The sequence below is a fragment of the Melospiza georgiana genome, chromosome 2 (assembly GCF_028018845.1).
Source record: "Melospiza georgiana isolate bMelGeo1 chromosome 2, bMelGeo1.pri, whole genome shotgun sequence".
Lineage (NCBI taxonomy): Eukaryota > Metazoa > Chordata > Aves > Passeriformes > Passerellidae > Melospiza > Melospiza georgiana.
Window position 1 is genome coordinate 65,676,577 of NC_080431.1, and position 23,723 is coordinate 65,700,299.

A 23,723-nucleotide genomic window follows, 5' to 3' on the forward strand; every position below is an offset into this window, starting at 1 on the left:
AATTTTACATGTGTCTTAAGCCTCTGATGAACATTCTACAGCAGGATAAATATTTCTTCTACAGCTTTTCTGGTCTCTTTACCCTGACCTTTTAAGAAAAGGTTCATGGAAGCTTCTGCCTGGAACTGAGTCCTTTCAGCTTTCAGCAACTTACTCATTATTTGCCCTTTATAAGTAAATTATTTTATTTGATTTTTGAAATACTATTTATGCTTTCTGGAAATAATGTGATTAGGTTTTGATGAAGTGGGGCAGCAGTATGGTGAACAACAATAGAGTAACTTTTACCACATTTGAAACCTTTCACCTGTCAGATCTGACTGCTGTGCTTCAGGTGCTGGTATAACTTGTGTTTTCTTTGAATACTCAAGGAAAGAGAAGGAACAAGATTTAATGCAATGTCATTTATTTTGGAAGTATCTACCATTAAAATGCACTGCAAATGAAATTTAAAGGTACCTACCCTACAATATACCCAGTTCCATACTATGGGGAATATAGTCAGCTGTGGGTTTTTAAGGACAATCATCCTTCTAAGCTGGATTCTTCTCTTAGTGTTTAAAATAGAAAAAGGCTAATTTAGTGTAATGAAGTCATAAGAGGTTTTGTATGGGGTAAGTAAAAAGAGAATGTGACCTTTTCTTTGGAACTTGTGTCAAGCAAAACTCAAATTAAAATAAAGAAACAGAGGATCTGAATTGGGTGGGTCTGAAGATACGATATAATGTCTTTATAAAATAGCTTGTGGAAATGAGACAAGTTACAAAAATAAAGTTACTTTGTTAAGAAGTATTGTTACTTGCCCTACTGCAATGTACTTCACTGCAGTTAGTTCTTTATTTGCTGTATGAAGGACTGTTTTCACCTTTAGATGAAATAATTTTACAGAAAGCTATAATGGAGTCTGATGAAGAGTGGTCCATGAACAAGAAGTTAATTGATCTTTCTTCAAAAGACATTCGGAAATCTGTAAGTAATGAAGTGTTTTGTATCCTGAATTTATCATCAAATTCTTCTAACATTTTTCCATTATTAACTGTTTCAAAGAGAGAAGAAAGGGACCACAATTAAATTAGTGCATCAGAGGATGGCATAGGTACGAGGAGAATTACCAGTCTGCACTCTTAACATTAGGGAAGAGACATTAGGGAAAAGATTCCCATTTATTTCAACAATTGGTGGACTAAGCTGCCAGCATTACTTGAGAACAAAGCTTACACTTTGAGGACATGTACTGGCATAATCTTCTTGATTAACTTTAAGAATTAAGGTAGATCAAAGATTTGCAAATTACTTTCCTGAAACAAATATGATTTGTCCTTTTCATTAACCTAGAACAGCTGTTTGTGTTGCTAAGTTTATGAAATGAAAATATAAATAGCATTATGAATCTTTTTTTTTGTAAAACAAGGGAACAGTACCCTCTCTGTCTCCTGGATACTGAGATGAAACATCTTTATATAAACAAATCTGAAAGGAATAATGCTGGATTGGTTAGGTTCAAAGATTGTTCTGTCATTTTAATATTGAGCTGGAAGATGTGTGTTATATAGCCTTACATTTTTGTGACTATTATATATTTATTGAAGGTAGGCCAGTTTTCAGATTAAGTCAGGACAGTTCTTTACAGTAATACAATGTAGCTGAACATGAATTGTTACACAGTTGTGCGATTTTAACATTATTGTTGGGTAAGAAATGTCTGTAGGCTTCAGAAAGATCGAAGGGTGTGGCTTAGAGTGAGCTGAGGTTTGGGAATTTGGGGAGTTGTATTGGGAGGTGGTGGTACCTGGCTGGAAGGTCAGACATGGCTGAGACATCACCTAGTGGGGGGATTGTGTGCAGAAATTGTGAGAAATAAGACAAAGCTGTCCTTTTCTTTAGGGTATCACCTGCCAACCCATTTTTCCTTATTTAATGATTTTTTAAAGTCCATTTAAAGTGTTAAATGTTTCTTGCTTTGCTACATTGCTCCTCTGTATTAAGTCTTAATTATTTTTAGAGTCAGTATTTCAAGCAATAGATTGACCACTCCTCCAGAAAGTTGTATGGTTATTTGGACTGTAGTGGAGGAAATGCTTATGAATTGGAAGCTTTGTAAATCTTACCAGTATAGGAATGTCCTCAGCAATTAAAGGAGTGAAAAATAACTTGTTGCAGTGAAACAGCAGAAATTATTTGCAGTACTGTAGCAATAAATGGATCCACTTCTGTTAGACTGGAGGGTCTTTGTTGTGGCAGATATCCAGCATCTCTCCTGCAGGCTGACAGAATTATTGTCTGATTTGGCAAACTAAGGATAATATCTGTCCATTCACATAGAGGGGGTTTCTGGTAATCTGTTGTTCAAAAAGGTGTTTCCCCTTCTCCCTGAGAGTCAGTTTTTTTTCAGGGTAAATATTTCCTGTTACTGTTAGCGTTCAAAAACACATAATCACGGGGGATTATATGCGGTGCTTTTTATTAAGAGCTCTGGGAATCGGGGTATATTCAACCCAAATCTGACTCCGACCATACATCTGAAATGATCATGTTTTGTACTCTATCGTTACTTAACTTTCATATTAATTATTAAACTTATATTGTTCTATTGTACACATAAATTTAGCCCCTCTCTGAATTTCCAACATAGTTTCTCACTATTCTTCTTATGGTTATATAATAATTACATTTAATTACTAAACAATCATCACATCTAACAATTATATAATTTATCATACTGCTTACGCAGGTGCAGTTGATCAGGGAAAGCACAAAGCCTAACATTTTAGATTCTATCTTTAACTTTTTCCAGGTTTCCACTATCATTACCATAGAAATGTTGACCAAAGTCAACATCTTTAATAAATGCAGCTTGCTAGTGGTTATCTTAAAATTTTTGTTAAACTTATGTAATTCGTAGATGTGGAGTCAGGGAGGCATTTGCCCACTGTGCACACTGCTGCCTGGTGTCCCCATCTCTTACCTGCTATTCCAGCTGTGGCCTCTGGAGGTTCTGCCATCCAGTCATCCTCTCTTCAGCGTCTTTTTGTCCAGTTGCTGTAAATTGTGCTTTGCCCTTACCTGTTTGCTTTACTTTTTCTCTGTTGCAGTTTTGTCCTACATGTAGTTGGTTTGAGAGGTAGTTTAAAATAACACATGGTACTATAAAAATGCAAAACCATGTTCAAATTCATTCTCCTGTGGGGAGGTTGACTAAATGCCAGCAATGTTTGTTAAACATCTGAAAATGTGACTTTGCATGTGTAGGTTCCTAAAGGGTTGCCCTACTTTTCTGTGGACTTCGGCCTTCAGGGAGGATTTGCTCATGTGATTGAAGATCAACACAGTTTCCCTCATTACTTTGGAAAGGTATTGTTATGTAGAAGATTAATTTACCAATTATAGTCTGTTTTGGAAAATTTAAGTAATTAAAGCAAGATGTTGCCAGAACAATTACTTTGATGTTCCCTATCTGAGTTTATTATCTGTCTTTTCTTGATGAGTCATTGTAACTTGGCTGATTTAATGAAGTAGATGATTTTTTCACTAGCTGATAGTGAGGTTGTGATTCTAAACTGGTGTTTCTTTAAATTTGATCTGAACTGCTGATGTTTGAAATGATGGGTATATAATCTTATAGATGGAAGATACTTACATCTACTTAAAAATTTTCATGGCCATAGTATTGATACATAGGTGCACTGGCACCTGCTTGTATAAATTACTGTGCATACACATACAGACAACTACTAAAATCCTCGTGTGGTTCAACTGCTACTCATGGTATGTATAGTGTAAAATATATGTACAGGGAGAGCTGTAATAAACTCTTCTTGTATTTACTATATCACAGAAAACATTTTTTAAAGAGTTGGTGTTGCAAAAACATGGGAGAAATTGGGGGAGAAATATAACACTAGAAATAGCACAGTGGGCAGCTTTCTTTCTCTGAACTTACCTTAATCACAAATGCACTAATGCATTAACAGTCTTGTAATGTTAGGATATTTAAGCAGTACATCAACGTGCTGTGCTTACAAGAATTTTGCTGAGGCAACCATCTAACAACTGCAGTTCTATGTTTAAATTGGTATATTTTTCAGAATTTTAAGTTTTAATTAGCACTTGAAGAAAATGGACAATCTCATAATTTGAAAATACATATTTCTTCATTCCATGCTAAGATAGTGTTAAGTAGTATGGTAATTTTGCATTTATCATTATCTATCTTACTTTTACTTGCGAAGGAAATTATTGGTGGCATGCTGGACTTGGAACCACGGCTCTGGAGAAAAGGAATCAGACAGAACTTTGAGGAGCAGCGGAAAAAGGTGTTGCAGTTTGCACAGTGGTGGAAACCATATGACTTCACCAAAAAGAAAGAATGAGAACAACCTGAAGTCAAGGACTATATAAGCCATGAATTACCTAAAGGATACTTCAAATGTTAGGAATAACACCAATGTGTTATGAGTGGCTAATGTATTTTAAAATATAGGATATTGGTTAATTCCTGATGATCTGTTTCAGTTTTGGACACTGGATCACATGTACCTGCAAGCCTGAAAAACCGTATTTGTACAGTGAGTTTACTTTTTCCTTTTTCAGCTGAGCCAGAAGGATAATATCCATGTGGCCATTTGAGTTCTTAAAAATGTAACTTTTGCTTTTGGAGGTTTTATAATATTTGAGACAACTGATATTTTTTATATTGTATTAAGCCAGTGCTTAATTATCATAGTGAACTTTTGTCAAAAATGGTGTACATTTTAAGAACATTTTGATTAATACAAATACATTGCTACAGAAGTAAATTGTACAGAAAATAGTCTTCTGATTTTGTGTCCTTGTCGTCTTTAAATTGAGGTCATTGCACTAAGACAAACATTCACAAAGAATGTGATTGATAAACCTGCTGTTGCCCCCCTGCACAAGAATGAATGCAATTTTTTGTACTTTCTTTCAATATGAAGTAGTGTTTTTCAAGCACAAAGGATAATGAGACAGTCCATAGTTGATGGCAAATGACAGCTTTAATACTTACAGTTATTTTTGGTAATAGTGAAAGAAGAATCTCAAGGGAAAATGCTCTCTGATGGCCAGCAAAGAAGAAAATCATCACAGGGATCTCCCCAGGTGACTCTTCTCCCCTGGGTGTCCCCTCTCATCCCACAGGTGGTTTTTGGTAATACTTTGCCCTAATAGTTTTCATCACGACCAGCTCAAAATCCCTGCTTGTGATGCTGTTAGAGCTGGTTGAAGCACGCTGTGACCAGAGGCAAGAGTTGCATGTTAGTTGATTGTTAAGTATTTAATTTTTTTTTAGATTTTGTTTTTTTCTTTTGTGTAAAAGGTATGAAATGAGGGTAGGGAAGTGTGAGGTGGGGAAAGGATGATTCTTGCATCAGTGTCCACCACTTCCTATGGAAACCCTAACATAGCAGGCTTGGACTTAGCAGGTAGGGAGGTGGGAGAACAAAGACAACAGGAGACAAGGACAGAAGGACATGGATAGAAACAATACAGCAACGCAAGGGAAGGGATGCAGACTTGTGAACAGGAGGCTGCAGTGCTCCAGGGAAAGGCTGCAAACAGTGGAAGGCAGAAGGCCCTTGGCATAGGAGAGGTTAAGGCTTTGTGTAAGTGTCTCGTGCTTCCTGTTCTTTTCCTTCTGAACTATTGCTCTGTACAGCTCTGTTAACTATTGTGAACTGCTCAGATTAAGAAATGGATACTAAATATTACAGGGTTGAATAGGTGTTTATTTATAGTCCCTTGGTGGTCTTTGGCAGCTTTGCTGATGTGGTGCTTTCCTTGTTCTTGCCCCACTGACACATTTTGACAAGTACGTATGGTAGAGATAGGAATCTGCTGTGTTGTGAATTTTCTGTAGGATCTTTGTCAATTGGTGCCACTGCAAGAGAAGTAACTTAAAAGCTTTGATGATGATTGTAGTGATCTAATACCTGATTTACACTGTGTTCACCAGCAAGCTGTGGATAAAGGGACAGTTCTACTCTTCTCCTTAGGCTGTTGGGAAGATCGCTTAGCAAATAGGATGTGAAATGGTAACTGCTAGTAGTTGCTTAGAATGTAGCAATGCTGAACCAAATTTAGCTAAAGCACAGTCTTTGGTGGTATAAAGCATGACTAAAAATTGCTTTCTCTGGAAGCATATGTAGCTTCCAGTCTCATCTGCCTCCTGGGATGATAGCTGGAAGCAGCAGAGGTGACTGTCTTTTAAGGCTGTGGAAAAGTCTTTATCCAATGCTGTACTGGAAATGGAATTCTTCTTACATCACTTCTCCTGGAATTTGTGTTCCTCAAGGGAAGTGCTGTGTTTCACAAAGAATATCCAACTTGTGTGTAGAGAAATCCTCTGACTCATGGTCCATGCATATTTTATAATTCTGCTTTCAGCAAAACTACAAAACTACTGGTATTGTTTGGAAAGCACTCTGAAATATGGGATAAGAGGTAACTCAAGCTAGTGATACAGGAAAATATTTCTTACCCTTTTAGAAGTTTTCAAAATGGGAGGCTGTGTTTACCACATACGCTGAGAAGAATATCTTGTAATTGGTCACAGACCAGAAAAGTGTATTGTCAGGTTAAGCTGTTCCTCCTCATAAGTATCTCTAAATATTCATGAGGCTGTGACAGTAAACAGCTTGTTAGGGCACTCTTGGAAGGCATGGTGTGCTTAGACTTCAGTCCTTATTCTTATAAATACTAAAAAATTTTAAATGGACCTCTTTCATCTGGGAGAATACCCAAGTTCTTTAGCAATAAGAGATAGAAAATATTAATTCAGATGTCTTTAGGGAAAGCAGGGAGTGGAAGCTTGATTTCTTATGTTGTTATAAATGTACTTCTATGTACTCTTTTGTGTGACCAAGGAAGAGAAGGATTTTCTTTCTTCAAGTGAATCTACGGGTGTGATTTAACAGGTGTTGGATTCTATCCATGTCTTGCCCTGTTTTACAAGAAGATTGTGTAATAGGTGCTGCTACTCTTCTGAAAGGAAAATGTGTTAAAATGTATAGTAATTCTCATGATGTTCACCAATCTCTTGGTATCTCATGAAAGAAGAAAACTTTTGCTGATCCCCTGAGAGTTCTTAGGTTGAAATTTCTTCAGCATTTCCTGTTGTCTGCATTTGTCATTTTATCATTAAAGTATGTTTTCCGAAGAGACTACAGATGAAAAGTCATGGAAACACAGGCTGCTATACTCTTGCTTTAAGTGTAGCTGTTTTGTAAACTGGATCTTTAATATCCTGGGTAAACTAGGACTAGATACTAGAGTACAAAGCATCTTTACCTACAAGCATCTTTACCCTCCCTGGCTCCTGGGTGTGACCCAAACACTGTACACAGAGGCACATCTCACACATTGGTTATGTTAGAGAAAGCAGTCTGAGCTCATCATATGTGGGTAGTTGTAAAAGTGCTCAAGCATGTGCCTTTGTACACGTGGTCTGAGGGCAGCAGGCAGCCTGAAATTGCTCTGATGAGCCAACTTTTAAGTTCTGTATTTGAACTGAAAATGCATCAATGAATTTATTTTAAATTTTTAGCTTTTGTAAAGCAAGTACCCTAGAGCATACGTGCAGTAAAAAAAAAAATTAGCAAAAACCCATAAGCACAATTAACATTTTAGAATAAAGTTGAAAGTTTTCTTCTTGGGCCACTATTGTTGAGGTAATGTTTTTATTCAGGATTTTCTGGTTTGCAATTTCTGGCCATTGATGCACAGCTATTGGTCACCTCCAAATCTGGAATGAAAGATAGATACAGTTTGGTTTTGAGACCAAACAAGATGACTTTTCCAAGTCTGTCCCAGCTCTTTCTTCTGTGGTTTTAAGATGTTATTTGGTTCTGATATTTTATGTGAAAATGTTTTGGAACAGCATTGTAAGACAAGATACGAGCAGCAAACAGCTGATAAATATTTAATGGAGCATAAATACACAGTTGCCACTGTACAGCTTCCCCTTGCCTGTTGTCCCAGGTTGCAGGGCTTCATTTGGGAATGCCAAGTGATCTCGTGTCTCTAGATGGTTTCATAGCCGGTTTCAGCTGTGGGCTTTGTAGTTGTTTGAAAGCATTTCAGCTCTTCCAACTCTTCCTATATTCTCCCTTTTAGTGTAGAACAACTCTTAGAATGTTTGACCACAGTTCAGGAGGCCAGTGAGATGAAAGACAACAACAAACAGTCATAATGGCTTTATGGATTGTGGTATTTCCAGGTGGAACTGGGTGTGTAGGCTTTTAGTTCAGAGTTAACATGGGCAAATTGAATCAGAAATGGCAACATTATGATCTTTTTCAGTCCCTTGCTGTTCTTTCCTGGCTGCCATTGCACGACTTAGATTTTCATTTTCTTATCCAAGCTGCTCTTCCATTAGGTAACTCATCTTAGCAACACTTGCTAGGATTTAGTAAGAACTTGCTAGGAATGGCTGGGTCAGCCTCTTAGCCACTAAGACTGACCAGTCTGTACTGCAATACTGGGTCTTTGCCTGAATCACTCTTTCCTGTGGCTGGCAGTGAGGGTTTGCTAGTGTTATGTAGTGGAAAAGGGGCAAAGCCTGGTGTGGCTTTTATACACCTGTTTGTTATACACCAGCACTCCAGGTCTCTGTGTAACTGTGTGTTGGGATATGCACTGATTACATTTAGGGAACAAGTGCTGAGGCTTCACGGGATTTCACTAGAGCTACACTGGGCTGTACACCATTAAACATGTCAGAGTATGTCCTTTACCACGAAGAGAAGGTAGTTTTAAGTGTGTAAAAGAAATTACTATTTTACTTGTTTGTGTACTTCATCCGCTAATACTGGATTTATAATATATATTAAGTAGTCCTTAAGCCTTTCATAAGTGGTTTGTGGCATCCATAGAATCAGAGGACAGGAGATAATTTTATCTAGCTGATCCAAAGGGAAATTCAGGTACATTTGTGATATTGGCATTCCTGATCTGTTTTTCATAATGAAACATTTGTTTTCTTATATTTAATCTGATTTGTCCATGATTCAAGTTCAGTATTTATTGTCTTGTCTGTTACAGATGTGTGAAACGTGATTTCATTCTTCAGAGGCTGCTTTTGCATATCTGAGGACTGCAGTTAGGCTGTCTCCAAATTCTTATCTTCAGGTTAAACTGTGCATTTTCTTTCAATGTTTTCCTGTAGGTTATGTTTTTCTATTCTCATTCTTTTGTGCGCTAGGGTCTCTCTGGTTCATTAAGATGGGATGTGATGGAAGTCTCGAGAGTGGATATGATACCTCAGAGAGTTGTTATCACTTTGTCTGAAATGAGAGGTTGCTGCCATTCTTGGTGGAATATCCTCCTATTTACAGACAGACAGACAGACAGACACACACACACCCCCACACACACCCCCACACCCACACCCAGTGCAGTTTGCCTGTTTGAGGAGACTACAACATAGTGAAGCCCACAACTCCCTGCAAACTTCAGATCCTTTCCTGCTCTCAAGTCAACAGTTTGCTATTATTGCAAATTACACCCAAGTCTGTGTTCTTGCACTTGTTGTTATTGACTTAATTTCCTTTTTATAGACCTTTTTTATTTTCATTTTGATGAGACACTTTTGAATTCTACTTCTGCTTTTAAATTATTTTTTACACCCTCTTGAGTCATGTGCAAAGTTAAGGAGCAACTCTGTATTGCAACAACTAGCAGTTGTGCCACATCCATGTTCATCGTGCAATATTTGTGTGCACCTGCTAAACTGTTTCCCTGCTGTCACTTGGGCTGTTGCTTGCTACAACTTCTGATCCCATTATTCTTGCTACAGATGTGTCTGCTGAGGGCACCTCAAGTACCAAATGAAATAGGACGGGTTGCTTTAGTAGAGTCAGGATCTAGTATCATCTGTAAAAGGTGAGATGGAAATGAATAATTATCCAGGATTATATTCTGGTTTTCCTTTGGAAAAAAATGGCCTGAAATTCAGACTTTGCTGTTACACCTTTCTCATTCAGGTCATTTGCTTGGCTGGGTCCCTTCCCAGCTCTTGCACACTCAGAGCACTGAGGGGGCAGAGGGAGAAACAGGAGATGTGAAAACACTGCTCAGCCATATGAGAAACTTTAGTGTCCTATCAACATTGTTTTGGTCACAGATCTAATTCACAGCACCAAGCAAGCTTGCCCTCTGCTATTGGCAGAGCAGGGCCACTACTCATCAGGACTTTTCAGAGGCTTGGCTGAAATTATGTGCCATGAGTTCTTGCTGTGATTTACAGTCAGGTTGGTTGAATTTAAAAGTATATACTACTGTTTATTCCTGAAAACTCAGAGGAAAATATTTTCTGTAATGAAAACATAGATTCAGGGTTTTAAAAGCCCTGAACAACTTGATAGGCTTCAGAAGGCAGAGTAGAAAGAGAATGTGGCCATTATCTCTTTTTACAAACAGCACATGGCTTCTTGAGAGGTTCCTGTTCACCAGCTCCCCACTTTTATTGAAGTGTAGTCTTCTGTGGAAAGGTTTTGAATTATTTTCTCTTTAGAGCAAAAAATACTTTGGCCAGTATTAGAACAGAAACAGATGATATGGAATTCATCTGACATTGGTGTGAGTAGTTCTTGTCTCTGTATATAGCTGTCTGCAAGACTGTGGGTAAATAGCATTTTATGCTTCCTATCAAATAAAAAACTTCAAAAAACTTTGTTTTAAGGTGGAAAAAAAAAAAAGAATAGCATCCTCCAAGGAAATCTTAATCCGCAGGACTTTGATCTTCAGAGCTCCTTACAAGCATGAACTTTGTGGTCTGAAGGTTTTGACAGACACAGCTCCCTCCCTCTGACTGCTATGAATCTATTGATTGTCTCTTTGGACCAAGTGAATTTCCCCCAAGCCTTTGCACATGCCCTGCCCCAACCCAGCACGTGGGATTTGGATTGCTTAGGGCAACCAATGGAATCTCAGATTCCATCTCCTTTTGTGTCCTTGGGATCCCATCAACTTCAGTTGGACACATCGTCCTTGAAATACTCTTTGTCCGTGAACACAGTTTTAAATGATTTATGATTGCACAGTCTTTTATTTTTAGCTTCTGTGCAAAGCCTCCAAATCAAATCTTGATGGGAACTGCTGTCTGTGATGATTTTATTGTCTTCATTTCCACTAATGAAAAACAAGTAGAGTCTTGAATTAAACTGTGTGGTCGTCTTCCTTAGTGTATTTTTTACACAAATCAAACAGGAATACAGGTAGATGAGAGCAGTAATATAATTCTGGCATATTAAATAATTAACTTTAAAAAAGTCAGTGAATCTCTTCCTAACAAAACAGCACTGCTAGAAAGCTTGGGTAGTTTTTAATGTTGGGAAGTGGGGACATGCAGGAGGATTGTGAGGGCGCACAAGAGGTTGTGAGCTGGGTGGTGCAGTTGGCACAACAGAAGGATGGGATGCTATCGTGTGGGGCTGGACAAGCTTGAGAAGTGGGCCCGTGAGAACCTCATGAGCTTCAACAAGTCTAAGTGCTACTTCTGGGTCAGGGCAATCCCAGATAGAAGAACAGTCTGGGAAAAGAAGTCACAGAGAGCAGCCTGGCCAAGAAGGATGTGGTGGTGCCGATGGATAAGAAACTGGATGCAACATGTCATTGTGTGCTCACATCCCAGAAAGCCAGTTGTACCCTGGGATGTTTCAAAAATAGTGTGGCAAGCAGGGTGAGGGAGGTGATTCTGCCCCTCTGCTCTGCTCTGGTTTTTATCATCATGTGATTCCTCAGTTCTGATGCTACTGGCCCTGTAGTGTTTCACATGTCTACATTATTTGGGCAATAAAATTGTGATGTTTCATTTTCTTAAATTACCCTATATGCATTACTTGGTTTATGCAGACATCTTTGTGCAACTTCTGGTTGAGTGTTTTTGCTTCACAGAAGATTTCTGGCTATGCAGTTTTCATGGCTTGTTTTTGTTTTGCTGGCTTTTGTTTTCTCCTGTAACACACTGACTGCAGTATGTCTTTCAGGGTGCCAACCAGAGTGCTTCTCCTGCATGGAATTGTGCTGAGCTCCTCTGTATATGACTGACTCTCAGTTCAGTAGGCTGGTTCTCCTGATCCTGGGGAGTCCTTAGAGACCTGTGCTGCTCCCTTTCCTAATGGCTGGTGTCTTGGAGAGAGGGTTTGTTTATTGGAGATGGGCTGTGTGGTTATTGATTGTCTCCCCCTCATGAAAGGAGTCTGTTGTGCAAGAGGACAGGTCTTGGGCAATAATCTAAGAACTATCACTCTCACCTTCTCAGGAACCGTGTTTCACATCTGGATCAGCTTATTAAGGATATTTACTAATGAAGCCCCAGTAAGGTGACACAGCAGCCAATTATTTTTTGCACTGAGTTCCCACTTGTTTAATGACTGACAGCAGGACCTTTTAAAACTGCAGGCCTGACAACTTTGTAATAATCAGTTATTTCAGTTTAGTCTTTAACAGCATGTTTAAATCCCAACCTGAATCCCCAAATATAATCACATTACAGACCAATTATTCTGTTCGCTGAGTCACTTTGTCAGTTTGACAGCATGCCTGGCAGAAAATTTCGATTCCTTTCAATTCTTTGATTAAAGAAATGAATTAATTCAGAGTTTTATTTTGTTTGGAGATATGGAAGTCTGACTCTCCCACTGATTCATAGTCACCATTTGAAGCTGGAGAGTTGTCTTTTGTGGTAAATGTAGTGAGTAGTCGCAATTCTGGGCAAAATCTTTGTTTTTGCCATGATGTAGTGCAGATTCCTGTATTTGAAGGCCTGCTCCTTTCTTTTTTGCTTGTATTGACCAGAGGTTGACTGTATTTCACTCTAGCAGCCATGAATGGCCAGTGAGACAAGTAGTTGTGAATAGGTAGTGGATCCGTACAAAGGATGTCTTCCTGATGGATTAGCATTTAAAAAAAATATACAAAGAATATAAAGATGTGTAGGGAGTTTGGAACTTTTGAACAAGCAGGTCTTCAAGTTGGAAGTTAGCAAATAAATATTCATAGTGTTTGACCTTCAGAATATTTGGTTGGCTTAAAAAAGTTGGGTATCTGCAGCCTGCAGTGAAGACTAAGAACTGTTAACAAAATCATACTATTATAGTTCTCTGTTTGATATATCTTCCTGCTCATTATAATGGGAAATGAATAGTATTAGTTTTGGCATTTTGAAACTGTTTCTCAAATGCCACAAACATGTTATGACTTGGAATTTACAAACGTTGTACTGCTATCTGCATGCTGCAGACCAAATCAGCTGCTGTGCTGGCTGCTGCCCAGTCACATAATTAGGCCATGAATGTCATACGGCATTAACAAAAACCCCACCCAGGGCAGAGGAAAGTTCATACTTTTCATCCCTGTGCTGCTAATGAGGAGTGACCTACAGGAAGGTTAGGGCTGGGGTGGGGTTCCTTCACAGTGTGCAGTCCCTGCTGGGCGGATGTGGGCAGCACAGTGTTTGATGGGAGGAATGATAATCCACTCAAAATTAGGAAAAGGAAAGATATTAGAGAGCTATGTTAGGGCATAACAGGGATGTGTAGGGATACAATCAGAAGGACTGAAATGTGAAGTGGATCCAGCAACTTTTAGGCTCATAGAAGACAAGGAAACAAAAAAACGTTTAACACCTGCACTAAGAGGAAGGCAATGATACTATGGCATCATTGCTGAGTTAGGAAGACTCTCAAATAACTGATGGTGCAAAAGAGACATGAAGTAATTTTGGCTTTTAACTTTATAAAAAAGAATAATTTTGACCGGACTCTGAACACAATTAAATTTTCAAAGGGGAAAATAGTTGTCAGCAGTAAGGAAAGAAGAGGTAGAACAAAATATTCAGTAACTTACATGTGTATAAAACATATTTTTTTTGACAGCAAGAAACTATAAAAAACTCAGCAAGAAACTATCGGGATGCTGTAGAATATTTGGGGAAATGTGATAATGCTATTAATAAATATTTACAGATACTTCAAATATGGTATGTGTAAAGTTGCATAGACCTATATCCCATAGCTTTGTTCCTGTTCTCAAGGACTTTTGAGGGGGGTGGGGGAAGAAGCAAGGAAGCTTTCAAAGAGAATACATTTTTTTAATGTTCTCTTCATGAGAATCTTCATGCTTCCTTTAAAAGTTACCTTTCCATCTAAGCAAAGCTTTCCATATTTCTACTTTGAGTTTTCTGTCATTATGCAGTCTAAATAAAATTCATCTTTGAAAAATTTCTTTCAGATAGAGCTTTACTGCCAAGAAAGAGAGTATAATTTTCACTTTTCTCTTGGGAGTTAGTGCAGCAGAAAGGTTGTTTTGAAGTGCATGAAACCTGCTCTTTGTGCTGGATAATTTTGCACCCTCCAGTGGCCGTGAAGCTTCTTTTTTAGTCCTGAATTCCCTGAAGTAGACAGAACACACTGCTGCAGGAAGCAAAATGTTCAGATTCTGAAAGCCATCTGTGTGCTTTTTTTCTATAATCAAATAATCCACAGCTGTTTCCAAAAGGATATATTCCATTAACTCTGTGCTTTTATGAAAATTTTATTCTTCTTTCCCCTGTACTCTACCACAGCTGGGGAAAAAAACGCAAATCTCACGTGTGACATTCTGTTTATGTTTAATAACTGCCATAGGCAGGCAGGAGTCCTGCAGCATTTTCTTGTCACCTTTGGCAAGTTTTGTAGTATCACAGAAAAGTGGCCCTTGGTAATTAAAAAAAATGAGCTCTGATTCCATGTCTGCGTCTCTTCCTTCTGTTGGGACAGGAGAGGATTCCTGAGAGGATGAAGTACTGGCACCGTTTGTATATTCTGTCCAAGGTAGACATCAGCAAGAGGTAGTGAATTTCTGAGTACCTCAGTGGTTACCTGGGTTTGTTCCCACTAAATCACAGACCTGCTTGATACTTTGTCCATATGTGGAAAGAAATATCTTTCAAATTTCCATCATTATCCTCTGGAAGAGACCCTGATATGCAACTGGAGAACTGTAGATGTATTTCGAGCAAGAGCCCTTATCCCTCTTGAATTTAGTTTTTACACTGAACAATTTACCTTTTGCCCTCTGAGAAGCCACCAAAGGCAGTGCTACCCATGCTGGCAGGTAATCCTCAGCCTTCAATTCTCTGTAATGCATCAGAATTTGCTTGGAATTTACATCTCCAGTTTCACTAAGGAATGTTTCAAAAAGTGTAGGGTTTTTGCTACTCAGCAGTGAGATGCAAGGAGTAGAATAGATCTCAGCTTAAGTTTGGGGCGGGGGGTGTGTGATTTGCCACCAGTATGGGGAAGGTGTCTGAACTCCTGTTAGAGTCAGTATAGTGAGCAGAGCTGAGAGTGATTCAGTCTCCTCGGAGTGGGTGGTGTTCTTGGGATGAGTCAGTGACTCCAAGCCTGTCCTGTCCTGCCTGGCTCTCCATGGGCTGTGATGGCAGCTTGGGCCCCTGCCTCACACAGAGGCACCTGCACTGTAGAGCCCCAAATCCAAGAAGGGTGGATTGTAGCCTGTGTTTTTATGTAGAAAATCGCTGTCAATAATTTTTGCTCTTATATAGGAGTTATATCCTTTAGAATGTAACTTTTCTCCTGGGGGTCTTGCAGCAGCCATCAGAACACTATTGAATTTTCTTGCTCTGAGACATTAGGCAAATTGTGTCTTATTAAAGGTGAGAAAGTTTAGTATGTTTCACAAATTGAATGTTAGATGTTTGGTAATTTATTTTAATGTTCCAATGAGGGATGAGGTATGCAGGGAGAATTGAGCTCTCCTCTGTCTCGAGCCACAGGATTTTAACTGAGGCCAGTCCCCCAGAAATGAGGGTAAGTTTTCATATAAAACAGTAGTTATAATTCAGAATTCGAAGGAATTGGACAAGGTCTCAGAGGACTTGCAGAAGAAAAATGTTTTTCTAAAATCAGACTAAAGAGAACCTAGGGACCTGCACTCTTTTACCCCATACCTTAGAACTGGGGAAAAAAGCAAGTAAACCTCTAATGGTTGATCTTTGTCAGTAAGAAAAAAACAAACAAAAAAGATTTTGAAAATTCCTCAAGGCTTTTTTGTTTGAATGGCCTACAGGGAAAGCAGTAGATTTGACACATTTGGAATTTTTATGATTCTGTAACTCATGTGTGATTCTTCCATAATCAACCTAGAAGGATAATGAAACCCTGAAAATGTTGGTACATTCCACTATTCAATTCACATCTTTGGATAGCACTGTGATCCAGATGATCAGTGTGATGCTGTTAAATGTCATGTGGTTGTTAGGTTTAGGAAATATGGTTTTTATAGCTTTAGCACAATCCTGAAAATGTGAAGAACAACAAGGAGGTTATTTTGGCAGAATGGGAATTACTTTCAGTTTGTACTTGAATCCACAATCAGGATGAAGGACCTCTTAAAAACATTTTGCTCAAGATGAAATGAAGCATTGTAGCAACACGTGATGCTTCTGAAGTGTAGTTTTGCTGCCTTTCATGTAAAAACAAGATGGTAAAATAGAAGAGGTGATAGAAAATAATGAAAGATGTAGTTTGGACAGAAGCAGTCAGATGCCTCTTCTTATTGTCTCCCTGCCCTTAATGAAAAGAACATGATTTTTTTTTTTCCTTTCCCCAATTAGGTCAAATTTAAACATGCCAGTTGTGTTCTGCTGGGTTCCAGTTCTCAAGTTCTTCTTGCACAAATGGTGGTACATATTCCCCTAGGTCACACCTGTAGCTCTCCCTCTGACTGGATAAGCCCCTGTGTTTAATTTTTTGCTGACTTTTATGAACCATTTTATTTAATGATTTCAGTTGTTTGGGTTTTTTTTTTTTTTTTTGCTTTCCCTGGGACAGGCCCTTGAACAGGTGAGATCTCTTCCTTCACACCATGGTGGGTAATATGGCACTTTCAAATAATCAGAAATCCCAGGGACACAATAGCTCTGGTCTCTGTACCCATTCTGAGCGCAGCAAAAAAGAGGAGTTGCTGGTGTGAGCTCTCATGCTGACAGTGAACCTCTTACTTCAGACAGGACATGTATCTTTGGAGGATCTGGTGTTCCTTGTGGCTCATGTTTCTGGACACACTGCAGGAGCATCAGGAAATGGAAAATTCAGTAAAAGTAACATACAGCTGTAAAGGTCAAAAGTTTGATTATGGATTCATGACAGCTTACATTTGCAAAATGGTCTCTCTTTTTTAAAAATTATTCCTTGAGGCGCTGGAAAGAGTCCCTGGCTCCAGACTAAACAGCCCAGGAAGTGGCATCTGTCCTCCAAAGTTCCCCAAGCAAAGAGTAGCACAGATATTTTCGTAAGCTTGAGAAGATTATACAATTGTTTTGTGGATCTTGACTGCCACTGTGATTGCTATTGCAGCAGATGAAGTTTCCTCTATCCTTGTGTTTTGTTGTTTTGTTTTGTTTTTTTAATAACTTTATTCTGGTGGGATGGCTCGAGACTTTAGGAATGATATGGTATTTCTGACTTTGCTCATTCCTGGTAATATCGATTTCCAACCTCTAACTCAGTTTTCTGTTAGCATGATGAGTTTATTGTCTAATAGCTATTTTTTTGCTGAAACAAAAGTTCTTTGAAGAACAGAGAAAATAACACACTATTTGATTACTACCTGGTTCTCCAAGAGGATGAGACAAGAAATGCTGTGATTATACAGAGCAAGAGCAGTTTCTGTCCCAAATACACCATAATCTATGGGGAAGGAAAGACTCTCAGCCTGTTATTGAGAGATGGGAAACTGAGGTACAAAAAGATATCTTTTCCTGTTACGCTACAGCTATGATGCTTGTATTCAAGATGTTTGTTGTGTATTTTCAAGTCTTTCACATTTGTTCTGATGTGTACATAACTTTTAACTACCTGTATCAAAAGCTTTATACCTAGAAATTATATTTCCTCCTTTGGTGAGACAGAGACAATTGGAATTCAAGCCAATACAATCCAGTTAATAAAAAAACTTTAGTTGTTGATAAATGGACCAGTCAAAAACCTACAAACCTACTCAGGCACAGCCTTGAAGGCATCAGCCTCAGCTTTGTCACTGATGGAGAGAGAAAACATGATTATTGCAACTGTGTTCAGAATTTAAGGGGGATTTTGGGTTTATGTGAAGCTTATGGGATTTCAGAAGAGGTTTGTGGGATTATGTAAAATTTATTACAGGAAGTTTAGGGGAGGGGAAGGGATCAGGGTAAATGGGTGAGAAGCATGAGGCAATGAGAAAAAGGGATAAAAATGGCTCAACACACTGAACCCTGTGGCTGCCTAGCATTCCTGTCCTATCTTTGTATAAAATCCTTTTCCCAAACCATTCTTTCTTTGTAATCTTCCTGGGCTGTTTGTGAGAACTGTGAGGTCCAAGTGTCAGCATCTGTAGAAGGACTGAGGAGGTCCAGTGTTCAGCATCTGTGCATGAGATACCTAAACACCAGTAACTGGAAAAATCTGTGTCCTGCTCCTACGACTGCTAACCATAAAAGAAAAAAATCTCATGTAAAGGTCGCGTCTCATTTCCGTGAGCTACGGAAAACATGCTTTCCTAAAACTCCCACAGCACCAAATGTAATGACTCATTGCCTCTGTTTATTCCTTAATTACAAAGTTCCTATGTGGGGGTCTCAATTTACGACAACACATCTCACTGGCATGACTTTGATAATAACTCTGCTCCGTGGCATGTTTGAGATCAAGCATGGAATTAGACTGAGGGAAAAATGTTTCCAGTGGGGTTTCCAGTGATGGATGCCTCCACCATCCCCAGCTCCAGCACCTACTGACTCAGAGCTGAAGAGAAAATGACTAGAAAATTCAGAGGGAACTGCTGTACCTGCCAAGAAAGTGAAGCAAGAAAACGGTAAGATTTACGGGAGAAACTGGTGATTTATGTGGTGGTACAGGCTGAGCCACATAAACAAAATGACCACTTCCAGGTTCATATTCCATCATTACACACTTCCCACAGTGCTGCTGGACACAGACTTGAAAATGATGCTGTTTTACTCTGTAATTTGGATGCCAGAAGGAATTGTAGTTATCCAGCTGACTGATGTCCAGCTTTTATCTGAAATTTGCTAATAAAATACCCTTGTTTTCCTGACTGCTCCTACCTGTGGCAGAGCCTTGATTAATGGCACTGGTGGTGATAATGCTTCTGTGCTAGGAAGCCCTGCCAACATGAAGAGAAGCTAATCCCAAAAGAGAAAGGCACAAAAAGGGAAGCTGCTCCAGGAATGCTGGCAAAGTTGATCAGAGAGGACGAAGGAGGAACTCTGCTGGCCCTGAAAATATGCTGGGTGAGGATGCTGAGGGTGCTTGGAGAAAGTACAAAAATGGGGTTTGAAAATAATGAGGAAAACAAAACATTGGAAGAGCAATTGAGAGAAGAAGCTTGGAGCAAATATTTTCCCTCTTATTTTCACCCCAATCAATATGAAAATTAGGAGAGACAAAAGTGTTTTCAAGAGGTCTGAGTCATCTCTTTGAACGTGGGGGAGAAGTATTCTGCAAAGTCCTCTCTCCTCTTCAGCGTGTGCTTCTGGGAATCAGTCTGCCTAACTGAGGTGGCTTTAGACCTTGCAGAGAAAACTGGAATTGCACTACATTTACTTGCTGCCTTAGTACAAGAAGAAAGAAATGTGTTGGGGGTAGTTGCTGAGCTTGCAAGCACCCACTTTTGATGATTTTGGTTTCAAAGGTGGCATGTATTACCACCGAATAATTAAAGTTTATCCTAATTAATCTGGACCTACAGATCACAGTGTCTCTGAAATACATTTTCCCCATTAATTAGTGATTTTAACAGAGTGGTTAGGTACAAAAAAGTATGCACTTCCCTGGCAGGGGATTTGCTCTAGCTGCCTTTAATGTGTTTTTCTGAAAGAAAATCAAATCTGATTTTCTTTTAAAAAAAATCTTCATTTGGCCAATCATTCTTTGTGAAACAACTAAAAGAAATTTCTTTAGATGCTTAAATTAAGGATATAGGAAGAAATAACTGAAACACATTCAACCTGAGGAGCTGGAAATGACTTTTCCACCAGCCTTTTAACCAAACTGGTATGGGTTGCCGAACACATGAGCTGCAGCTCAGCAATAAAGATTTCCTGGCAAGTCCAGGGATAATACTGGCTCTTGATTTGCTTTTTCTGTGCTGTCAGGACAACATCACCCAACAAAGACTTGTACTTATTTATTAATTATGCTTTTCTATTGAGGAACCTCAGCACAATTTGACCCCTAACAAAATTTGTTCCTCCTGTGTGAAGGAATGACTCAGGTTTTTGTAGCTGTTGGGCCTGACTAAAAGTATATTACTCACTTTGTATGAAAATTAGTGCTGGAGACATATGACACTGTAATGGCTGCTCTACAGCCAATTTTGTCGTCTTTGTCTTTATATAACATTATCAATCTTGTATTTTTTGAGAGATTTCCAACTCACTTACTGAAATTTGCATCAACTTAATGTTCAACCTTCAAGATGTTGCCTAATTTTCTTAGAAGAATTATCCAGGAGTACAAAAAGATGCAGATTCTTAGTCAAAGGCAGGTTCTCCTGAGACACAACATTTCTTCCTCTTGGCATTATCTGAGTTGGCATGAAAAGCCTTGGGGAAGGAGTCAAACCCTTTGTTGCAGGGTCTAGATGTCCTCTTACAGTAGACACCATATGTACAAAATAAGATTATGCTTGGCCCAAACAGCTTAAAGCCCAAAGAAAATGAGGCCCAAACTGATGAAAGAAGTTGGAGAAAACTGACATTTATGGATAGCAGGACAAACGTTTCCTTCCCAGCTGTAGATCTTGAGTTGGACAGGGTGCTGGGCCATCTTGGTGCTCCTTGTGGTCCCTTTCCAACGTGGTATTCTGCGATTTTATGACTTTTCAGCCCAAGAAAATTACAGTAACACTGGAATGGTTTCATGTTCTTTTTCCCTGTTGCAGGTAGTGGGACATGGCATCTGAAAGTGCTACAAGGAGCAGAAAGAAAGATCTGTAATAAAGGCATCAGTTTAGGTTTAAAATGGGTTCTGTACCAAAGTGGAAGACACAAAATGACACTAAGTACTTTTTAGACCTGTTACCTTATTACAGATGACAGAGGTGCATTTAGATAAAGCTGTATAAGCAGACAAGCAATATTTAGAGAGGAAGGGCAATTGGGTGCTTAGATAGTAGCTGTTTTTTGCCAGACCATTGTGATGGAATGGCAAAAATTACCTGCATAATGAGACTCTGGTAGATGCAGTACAAGGGTACAAATACAAGGCACAGATATTAGCAAGATGATGAAATAGTTCTTGTAAAACCAGATGTGAGACTTGAAAGCACCATGAGAACAGCAAATGGTGCTGTTCATATAATCAATTTTCTATTTTTTTTACTATAGTTGAAAATAATTCTAGAGAGAAGAAGAATGAGAGGAGATTTTTTCCCCCTACTTTTAAGATACTCTGCAAACACTGTGGTGAAGCTGAGCAGAAGAAGGAAATCTCCAATAGAGCAGTAAGTGTTAGAAATTGTGTATCTGAGCTCATGGCTGAGGATGAATGCTAATTTTTGCTAAAAAAGCAAAGAGAAGATATAAAATATCAAGGGATAGAAAAGAAAAAAAGGGAAAAACATTAATACCAAAGAAATGACAGCTGACACTGGTTTGCATCAGTAGAGATTATAGCCCATCTTTTATTAATGCACTTTCCAGAGGTAAAGTGTTACATCAATTTATCTTGAAATGACACTTGCAAAGAGCATAGTGTCCATTATAATCTCATTTAATAAACTGCTAGGCCACCTAAACATGCTTTCTATCTGAATTATCCACTGGAAACATGTGCTTCAGCAATTCATTAACCTTCCTTCTAATTTTGTGGGTATAGGCAGCACTCTGCTATGGCCCTGCAGAACCACAGCACAAGAAAATTTTTTCTTTTGCTCAAAGTACATGTTTGTTACTGAAAAGGGCACAGGAAGGTCAGAGGGATGTACTCTTCCTTGGATTTACTGGAATTGCTACTTACTTGTTCAGAATTAGCCATTACTTCAGTACAGATTTTATTACAGGTCAAAGACACACTTGTGGAAGCAAAACCAAATCTCCTACTAAAATAAAAAATAAGAGATAAAATCAGATACAATATTTCTACTTCAAGGAAAATATAAATAAGTACTTCATTAAAGATGTTCTAGAGGAAATAAGCTGGCTTGGAAGAGTTCTGAACTTTGGGGACATTTGCTCAGTGTGGAGCCAAGTTCAACCTTTGCAGTTTTTCTGAAGGGAATGTGGTGCTCTCAGAGGATGAGAATGCTGATAAGCACCAGAGATCTCCTAGGCTACAACATCTCATATGCAGTTTAGAGGGGAGTCCAACCCTTGCTGCTTTTAGGGAAGAAACAAACTTCCCAGGAGACTTTTGGGGCTGACCTGTTCCAGAGGTAGTGTGTTTGAAATGCTCAGGGCCTAGAGGTGGGTTCCTGATGTGTGACATGAACATTTTTCAAAGCTTTGAATACTGCATTTTCCCAGGTTTAGTATTCATTATTTCAGCTGTGTCATGTGACAGCAATGTCCAAAGGCTGCTAATGCACCAGGGCAAACCTTGCGGTGAGAATGGGGACAATCCAAATATTCCGTGTCTTCTTTCAGTGCTCTTGGGAGAAACACCAGGAAGATGTCCAAGGTGTTTTTCATCCTTCTCTATTTCATTACTCACGCTCATTCTCTCACTCCAGGCAGGGTGCTGCAGGTGTTGTGACAGCTGGGGGACAGGACTGTGGCTTCTAAGAAATGCACTGTCACCTCACTTGGCACGTGAAGAGGATGCCTGCTGATGTGTGTGCTTGAGTTGCAGCAAAGATTAGAGCGTGGACCTTCCCTCTGCTCCCTGGCTGCACAAATGCCAAATGCCACAGGAGCCCTGGTCCATTGCTGTGGTTTTTATGTATGGAGTCTGCCACCAGAACAGACAGTAAAAGTGAGACAGAGCCCTTTGGTAGAACAGGGGCTGTCAGCTGTCTGCTTAAGGCCAACATGCCAGTATCATCACAGGAATGCTCCTGTTGGGCGCATATCTGAGCTGTGGAAAGACTCTCATGGTTTGTATTTCACTCACTGGAGTGTAAATTACATCATTGAATTGTCTTTACTGCCTGCTCCCTTACCAAAGGTTTTAGCTCAAAGTTATCCCCTGATATCCTTCTTTACTGTAGTGAATCTCCATTGGCACTTCTCCGGCTGAATCAGTCCATATTGGACAAGGAATTTCTGAGGAGGAAAGCTGTTGTTTTGGGTAGAACAAGCCCACCATCCCTGCCCATATCCAACAAAATGTGTAAAAGGTGAGCCCTGGGAGTTATTTTATTGCTATTCCTCACCCCCCAGATGCTCAAATCCATCCATATGTGAGTAACTGGTGTTACTTCATTACCAGCTGCTGCTGCACATCACCTGTGCCTTTTGAGGAAGCGTGGCTGTGAATATCTTTACATGCAATTTTGAGCACTGTGCATGTTCTCCTCAGTGCCTGGGGAAAAGTGGGTGCTGCTGGCTGTTTTCCACCACAGATGCCTAAAGGCAAAACATGAATGTAGTGAGGGATGTAAGATTAAACATCCCAACCAGCTCTTGCTGGTGCATCAGGTGAGTAATTGCACAAGAAGCAAGATGATTATGGAAGAGCCCTGGATTTCCATCTGGTATTCCATTC

The 23,723-nt window shown here is 39.2% G+C and overlaps 1 protein-coding gene across 2 annotated transcripts in view; it reads left to right on the forward strand.

The window, feature by feature from the left end:
* Window positions 1-4,810, forward strand: part of CWF19L2 (CWF19 like cell cycle control factor 2) — a 60,609-nt gene extending 55,799 nt beyond the window's left edge. For both annotated transcript variants that reach the window (XM_058019058.1, XM_058019057.1), the window contains 3 exons: window positions 889-969; window positions 3,250-3,351; window positions 4,230-4,810. In XM_058019058.1, coding sequence (XP_057875041.1) covers window positions 889-969; window positions 3,250-3,351; window positions 4,230-4,370 — 324 coding nt within the window. In that variant the 3' untranslated portion in view covers window positions 4,371-4,810. The remainder of the gene's footprint in view (window positions 1-888; window positions 970-3,249; window positions 3,352-4,229) is intronic.
* Window positions 4,811-23,723: the final 18,913 nt, after the last annotated feature.